The 8,683-nt window shown below is 35.6% G+C and overlaps 1 protein-coding gene across 2 annotated transcripts in view; it reads left to right on the top strand.

The window, feature by feature from the left end:
• The first annotated feature begins 3,079 nt into the window (after positions 1 to 3,079).
• LOC130238153 (integumentary mucin C.1) overlaps positions 3,080 to 8,683 on the top strand; it is an 8,442-nt gene continuing 2,838 nt past the window's right edge. The window contains exons 1-4 of one of the 2 annotated variants that reach the window (XM_056469058.1): positions 3,080 to 3,111; positions 4,956 to 5,036; positions 5,120 to 5,659; positions 5,717 to 6,340. In XM_056469058.1, coding sequence (XP_056325033.1) covers positions 4,994 to 5,036; positions 5,120 to 5,659; positions 5,717 to 6,340 — 1,207 coding nt within the window. In that variant the 5' untranslated portion in view covers positions 3,080 to 3,111; positions 4,956 to 4,993. Of the gene's footprint in view, positions 3,112 to 4,955; positions 5,037 to 5,119; positions 6,341 to 8,683 lie in introns of both variants that reach the window. The other variant, XM_056469057.1, reaches the window with a different exon arrangement.

Below are 8,683 nucleotides of genomic sequence, written 5' to 3'. Positions count from 1 at the left end.
GACCATTTCAATGTGGTCATGTCATTGGCCCATGAACATTTCCTGCTTGTTATTAAACTATTTCATAACAGTAACAAGAGGCAATTCAATCACAATCTAATGTTACAACAGCTATAATAACATTATTTATTAATATGTGGCCCATTTTGTGTTCTCGGAAGATACAGAATTTAAAAATATAAATACGTTGGGTCCATTGTTTTTGTTTACATCCCACAAAATGGTCTATAAGTCAAGATTACAGCATTTGTATTTATGAACTGCTTGCTAACATCTATTAATGTAGAGTTAATGCTTAACAGATAATGATTTAACTATTTGCTAATGCTTAATAGATGATTCATAGTGTGTAGTTATTATAAAGTGTTACCACATTTTGAATAGTTTAAAGTGATATATAGTCTGGGTTGGTGTTGTATATTACGCTACAAAAACCTTGTAATACACTACCAGTACATTTTCTGTTATTTTACAGACTTTTTACTCTATATATTATTTCTTATACATTATATTATTTCAAATGCTAATAAAAGTCACTGTAAACTGCAGTTGATTCACATCAGAAGTCGACTCTTTCTAACCTTGTTTAATATAATTCAATTGTAAAGGTTTCCACTAGCGAGCGAAATGTAGACATCACTATTTTATTAAGATTTACCTACAGTCATGTTATGCATAATCATACACAAAAACTATTCACCCCTAATATGAGAAAGAGACTAAATATATTCTAGGATTATATCTAAGCATCTCATACAGTAACACTATATTGTAATGTACATTTAAAGCTATTAACAAACCATTACCAGACTTTTAGCTTACTATTTGCTTATTAAAGTTGTCAGTAAAGCGGTGTAGTAGTATTGGGGATTAAGGATGTAGAATAAGGTCATACTGTATAAGTAGGCTACTAATAAACAGTTCATCATAGGCAGTTAATGAGCCATCTTAATAACAGGCAGGTAATAAGCCAGAAGTTCATTCATTAGTTTCCCTTCAGCTTATTTCCTTTATTTATCATAGGTCACCACAGCGGAATGAACCACCAACTTTTCCAGGATATGTTTTACACAGCAAATGCCCTTTCAGCTGCAAACCAGTACTGGGAAACACCCATACACACACACTATGGCCAATTTAGTTTATTCAATTCACCTGCACCGCAGGGCTGGATTTACTTATTTGGGGGCCCTAAGCAATTTGAGCAATGAGACCTGGTAGTCCTACAGTAATATGCACGCGTTGTATTTATTTATTTATTTTGCTGTCTTTTTTTTTTATATCACCCAGTCTTGTTTTCACATTTTTATCTTAATGCAATCTCTACATTTTAAAAGATTTGTTTACAAAAAAATTAATTCCCTGTCCTCCAGGTACTCCGATTTCCCCCACAAGTCCAAAGACATGGGTTAGCTAAATTGTCCGTAGTGTATGGGTGTTTCCCAGTGATGGGTTGCAGCTGAAAGGGCATTCGCTGCGTAAAACATATTCTGGATAAGTTGGCGGGTCATTCCGCTGTGGCGACTCCAGATTAATAAAGGTACTAAGCCGAAAAGAAAATGAATGGATGAATGAAAATGAATTCCCAACTAAAAATAATGAATAAACTATCCATGATTACGGGTGGGGGGGACACATTTGCACAGATGTACTAATTAAGGTAAATTTGAAATTGTTAGACCCTAATCCAATAAAATATGATAGAAAATGAAATTATATATAATTTATAGAAACTTCCAGGTATTTATTGTGGGCCCCAGACTTCCTGTGGCCACTTACTTTGCTCATTGGTTAAATCCGCCCCTGACCATATGCAAACACGGGGAGAACATGCAAACTCCACACAGAAATGTCAACTGACACAGCCGAGACTCAAACCAGCGACCTTCTTGCTGTGAGATGACAGTGCTAACCACAGAGCTACCAAGCCACCCAAGCCAGAAGTTAATTGTGTGAATTGTTTCTAAAACTAAAGTCTTACCGCTCATGCTTAAAAAAAATACATGGCAGCTCAGTGGCTAGTGCTGTCGGCTCACAGCAAAAAGGTTGCTGGTTCGAGTTTCGCTTGGACTAGTTACCATTTCTGTGCGGAGTTTGCATGTTCTCCCTGTGTTGGTGTGGGTTTCCTTCGGGTGCTCTGGTTTCCCCCACAGTCCAAACACATATGCTATAAGTTGGGTAAACTAAATTGGCAGTAGTGTATGGGTGTCTCCCATACTGAATTGGGGTTGGAAGGGCATCTGCTGTGTAAAACATATGCCGGAATAGTTGGCAGTTCATTCCGCTGTGGCGACCTCTGATAGTTAATGGACTAAGCTGAAGGAAAATGAATGAAAAAAATTACAAAATATCGACAAGAAGCTGTTTTTGTCTTGTATTATAGAATCAACAGACACATTTACAAATCCCATTGAAAATAATCAAAAATGGTTTTATCATCTAAAGTTAAATGTATTTAACCCCATTTAAAAATAAAACCAGAAGCAAAACTCTTTCCTGATTGGCGTTTGACAGCTGATGTGTAAATCTTCTAAAATCTAAAATGAGATGTGTCAGATGACGCCTGCAGTGTTTTATTCTTTTCAAAACTGCATACTTTTGACCACAGATCTGTGACAGTTCCATAGCTGCTGGTGTACTGGTGGTAATTAAATTGTCAAACCCTCCTTCTTTTAAATGTGTTTTAAATTATTTTGGTTAAAATAATAATTTAATAAAATTTAATAAACAAATCTGCAACCACACATTCTGTAATGCTAATGCTATTAATACAATGAAGAAAATGATGTCTGCAAAACTGTTGCAAACCATTGAAATGTGTTGAATTTAAACAAAGAAATTGAGTTTAGTAATGTTCAACTTAATTTGTTTGTTTAAAAATCAGGCCAAATAAATTGTTTACTGCCACTTTAAGTATTTTTGTAAATCTAATGAATCATCTTTGAATCATTTTTTTCAGTGTAGCCTGCTTAATAAATAATCTGGCAATACACCCGGTGCACCCAGTTTTTTCTGTTCTGGTTCCTCTAGTGCTGGAACACTTTTAAAACCTGTGAAACTTCCTGATCAGTCACATTAGCTTGAAGAGCAGCTCTGAAGACACTGACTGAGGTGAGAAAATCTCTATTTATTGATAAAAGTAATGGTAAATCTTACTATTTATTGGTAAAGTTTACTCTCAAATTAGGCAAAGCAAGCTTGTTTATTTATAAAGCACATTTCATATGCAGTGGCAATTCAAAGTGCTTTACATAAACAGGAATTTATACAGTTTACCATTGTGAAATGGATTCAAATATTAAAATGATGTCTGTATTTCAGGGCTACAAATTATAATACAATAAAATCATCATTCAGCCTTTATACAATTTAAAGTGAATTATTCTGCCATTTGTAAATTTGTTTCATTGTAATTTATATATATAAACCTAGCAAAAGTTGTCTGTGGCGAGTCACGTCTCTAATCTCACTTATTGTAATTATGCTGCTTTCCCACAGAGAAACTCAACTTCAGGCATTCGAGTTCTGCAGACAAAAAATGTTCAGTGGTCACAACTTAAAAAATGTTTTGTTACAGAGTACCAATTTTTTTACAGAGTTCCAATTGTCTACAGTGCACCAAAGGCTGCATTTATTTAATCAAAAATACAGTACAAATTGTAAAATTGTGAAATGTTATTGCACTATTATATAACAGTTCAAAAGTAGTATCATTCATTCATTCATTTTCTTTTCGGCTTAGTCCATTTTTTAATCTGGGGTCGCCACAGCGCAATGAACCGCCAACTTATCAGCACGTTTTTACGCAACGGATGCCCTTCCAGCCACAACCCATCTCTGGGTCAAAAGTAGTATATTATAATTTAATTTAATAACTTATTACAGTGATTTTAAAGATGAATTTTTCAGCTTCATTACTCCAGTCTTCAGAGTCACATGATGCTTCAGAAATCACTTTAATAATATTAATATTAATCATATTACTATTAATGATATTAGGTAACACTTTATTTTGATGGTGCATTTAAGTTTTAGTAGACTGTCTGCCTAATATCTGTTGAGACAGACATTCAACAGACATTTAACTGACTATAAGAAACTGCCAAGTACATGTCAAGTTACACTAACCCTAACCCTAATGCCAACCCTGACCCCAACCTATCAGTCTACATATAATCTAATGGGAATTAGTTGGCATGTAGATGGTATGTATCTTATATTCAATAAGCAGACTATCAAAATAAAGTTTGACCTATTATTATTATTATTATTATTATTATTATTATTATTATTATTATTATTATTATTCTTAATATTATTATTAATATTATTATTATAGTAATAAAAGCAATAGTGACTGGAGTAATAATTTCATTTGAAACTACATACAATAAGAAAGCAGTTATTTAAATGTTTTTATAAATATTTAACAATTTAACATATTTTTTTCATTTAATAAATGCCACCTTGATGAAGAGAATAATTTCTTAAAAAAAAAAAAACTGACCCCAAACTTTTGACCGGTACTGAATAAATTTTATAATGCATACATTTGTCACAAGGGCTATATTTTACAACCTGAATTCTTACATTTTTATTAAATTGTCAAAAGTTCAACGAAAACATTTCCAGTGTTTTAAAATCAATTTTAAATTAAAATAAAATTAAAAAATAAAAATCAATTTTATTCTGGAAACATAAAAAATTTATGTTTGATACCTGCAACACACTCCAATAGTTGTGACTGTTTAATCATCTGGAAATTGATAATACAAACCTGTAAAATTTTACAAGCTAAATGTTTCACTTAATCCAAAACTTCAGCTCAACCGTCAGCGGTCATTATTATATGTGTGATCATCAGAGATTGGCTGGAGACATCTCTAAATGTAGTAAAGACTAGAGTGGCGTTGTTTTTAAGAAATGCTATAACGCATTATGCTCTCTGATTACAGAAGTATTTTCATGTTCTGGTTTTATCTCTGACTTCATCATGAGGCTGTCTCTGCTGCTGTTCATATCAGTCCTGGCACTCAGTAAGGTTTTGTTCCTGTTTAATTTTGGAGTTAATATGACAAAGACAATGAAAATAACATTTCTGAATTTCTGAATCTCACAGGTGCCTTATCAATCACGACCAATGCACAATTATTATTTGAGACACCTGCAGCGACAACAATATCTGACACGACAACAACATCTGAGGTGACAACAACAACTTTAGTGCCCCCAACATCTGCAGTGATATTGACAACAACAACTGAAATGACAACAACACTTGAGACAACAACAACACCTGATACGGCAATAACAACTGAGACGACAACAACACATGATACGGCAACAACACCTGATACGGCAACAACAACTGAGACAGCAACAACAACAACTGAAATGACAACAACAACTGAAATGACAACAACAACTGAAATGACAACAACAACTGAAATGACAACAACACCTGACACGGCAACAACAACTGAAATGACTACAACACCTGATACAGCAACAACAACTGAGACGACAACAACACCTTATACGGCAACAACAACTGAGACGGCAACAACAACTGAAATGACAACAACACCTGACACGGCAACAACAACTGAAATGACAACAACACCTGATACAGCAACAACAACTGAGACGGCAACAACAACTGATACGGCAACAACAACTGATACGGCAACAACAACTGAGACGGCAACAACAACACCTGATACGGCAACAACAACTGAGATGACAACAACAACACCTGATACGGCAACAACAACTGAGATGACAACAACAACACCTGATACAGCAACAACAACTGAGATGACAACAACAACACCTGATACGGCAACAACAACTGAGATGACAACAACAACACCTGATACAGCAACAACAACTGAGATGACAACAACAACACCTGATACGGCAACAACAACTGAGATGACAACAACAACACCTGATACGGCAACAACAACTGAGATGACAACAACAACACCTGATACGGCAACAACAACTGAGATGACAACAACAACACCTGATACGGCAACAACAACTGAGATGACAACAACAACACCTGATACGGCAACAACAACTGAGGTGACAACAACAACACCTGATACGGCAACAACATCTGAGATGACAACAACATCTGAGATGACAACAACGACTTCTCCATCTATAACAACACTTTCACCAACCACAAGAACTGTGATGGCAACAACAAATGGGATGACAACATCTGCCGTGACAACAACGACATCTCCATCAATAACAACACTTGCACCAACCACAAGTACTGTGATAACAGATACATTTGCAACAACAATCTCATCAACAACACTGAAAGGTAAGTGAGGACCTTTGAATAAGAACCAGATGTGTGGTGTGAATCAAACAATCACAAACAATTAACTCAAAACATATAACGACTCCCTCTATGCCCTCCAGCCTCTGACCAGCAATAGATATTCCAGCAAATCATGACTGTTGCTCTAATGCTCTACTACAAATCGTAAATATCTAATGAGAATGAAAGAACAGAAGTGAATAAGGCAAGACAAGGCAAATATATTTGTATAGCACATTTTACACACAATGATAATTCAAAGTGCTTTACATAAACAAGAATAAAAGAAGCCACAAAATAAAATAAATGATTAACAGAATTTAAAATTATTAAAAACTGATTCAAATGCGTTAAAACAGGTAATAAACGAGTGACAAAGTAACAGTGCGATCTGTGAGACGTAGCACAGTGCTCATTCAGTAAAGCCACAGCTAAACAGATGTGTTTTCAGTCTTGATTTGAATGTGACTAATGTTGATCATTTCTGGAAGCTGAATCCAGCACCAGGGGGCGCTGTTAGTAGCTGAAGGCCGAATCACCCTGCTTTGACTGCTGTACTCTTGTACCTTCTAATTTACTTGACCCTAAAGATCTAAGTGATCTGTTGTTTGTATTCAGTGAGCATATCTGTAATGTATTGAGGTCCTAGGCCATTTAGTGATTTATAGACAAGTAATAATACAATCAAATCTATTCTAAATGTAACTGGAAGCCAGAGTAAAGATCAGAGGACAGGTGTGATGTGCTCTGATTTCCTGGCTCTGGTCAGAATCTTGGCAGCAGCGTTCTGGATGAGCTGTCTGACTGTCTTTTTGGGAAGGTCAGTGAGGTGGTCGTTACAGTAATCCACCCTGCTGCTGATAAAAGCATGAACAACTTTCTCTAAGTCCTCACTAGAAACAAAGCATCTAATTCTTGCAATGTTTTTGAGATAATAGTATGCTGATTTACTAACTGCTTCGATCATATCTGACTCCAGAATCACACCAAGATTAGGGAATTTAATACCTTTTTTCTTTTGTACCTAGAGTCATTAGATTATCCTAGGTATCCTAGTATCATGGTTATATTGAAATTCCCTGCAATTTAAAGTTGTCAGTGATATTTCCAACACAAAATTTTACAATGGCATGATCACTGGTTCGAGTCTTGACTGGGCCATTTCTACAGTAGCAGAGAGAGCTTAACATGCTGCAATTTAGGAAAACACATGCAATTACAAAAAACACCAGCAAGTTAAGAAAAGATCTTCATCCGTTTGACAGCACACATGCTATCAAAAACACATTGCATTTCTCACACCGCAAACAATTTACTAAAACACCTGCACTTTCTCACAACACTTGCAAAAACAACGAAACACAACGGAAATGCTTCAAGGGGACCCAAAAACATGACGGACGCTGCTGTGACGTAAAAATTGCTCAGTGAAGTTGTAGGTGATCTTTGAAATGTGAGATTTTGTTTGTTTATTTTAACATTCTGATTCTCTTGTCTTTTGTATTTTATTAGCTGAAATAACCATAACCTAAACAGCCGAGTCCGTCATGTTTTAGGGTCCCCTTGAAACATTTCCATTATGTTCTGTGCTATTTGAAAGTGTTGTGAAAAAAAGCATTGTATTTCATAAATTGTTTGCTCTGCGAAAAAATGTGTGTGTGTTTTTGTGTGTGTGTGTGTGCGTGCGTCCATGCGTGCGTGTGTGCGTGTGTGCGTGTGTGTGTGTGTGTGTGTTTTTGCATGTGTGCTGTCAAACAGATGAAGATCTTTTCTCAATTTGCTGGCGTTTTTTGTAATTGCATGTGTTTTCTTAAATTGCAGCATGTTAAGCTCTCTCCGCTACCATACATTTCTCTCAGGAGTTTGCAAGTTCTCTCTGTGTTCATGTGGGTTTCGTGTGAACACAGTTATGATAAATAATAACCTTAACTTTCTGATTGTCATGCAATAATGTGCACCTTTTGTAAAGCTGCTTTGAAACAATAATTACTGTGAAAAGCACTATACAAATAAACTTGAATTCATTCGGGTGCTCTGGTTTCCAAAGACATGCAGTATAGTTTGTTTAGAAAAAATAAAATAAAATTTGGGCATAGTGTATAGGTGTGTGAATTAGAGAGTGTATGGGTGTTTTCCAACACTGGGGGTTCACGCAAACGCAAAAGACAATGCCCCTTTGTAAAGTTACTGTGTGCTCTTAACCTTGGTCATGCTGGTTGTAGCTGCTGGTGATTTGCTGCAGTGTGACCATTCAGTCGCAATCACTGATAGGCAACAGTCTCTGAGATAAAAATTCTGAGGTGCCTAGCTATCACGATTTGTCCTTTATCAAGTTTTTTGGGA

The sequence above is a fragment of the Danio aesculapii genome, chromosome 12, assembly GCF_903798145.1.
Source record: "Danio aesculapii chromosome 12, fDanAes4.1, whole genome shotgun sequence".
In the NCBI taxonomy this organism is placed as follows: Eukaryota; Metazoa; Chordata; class Actinopteri; order Cypriniformes; family Danionidae; genus Danio; species Danio aesculapii.
This window is presented reverse-complemented; position numbering and strand designations above follow the sequence as displayed.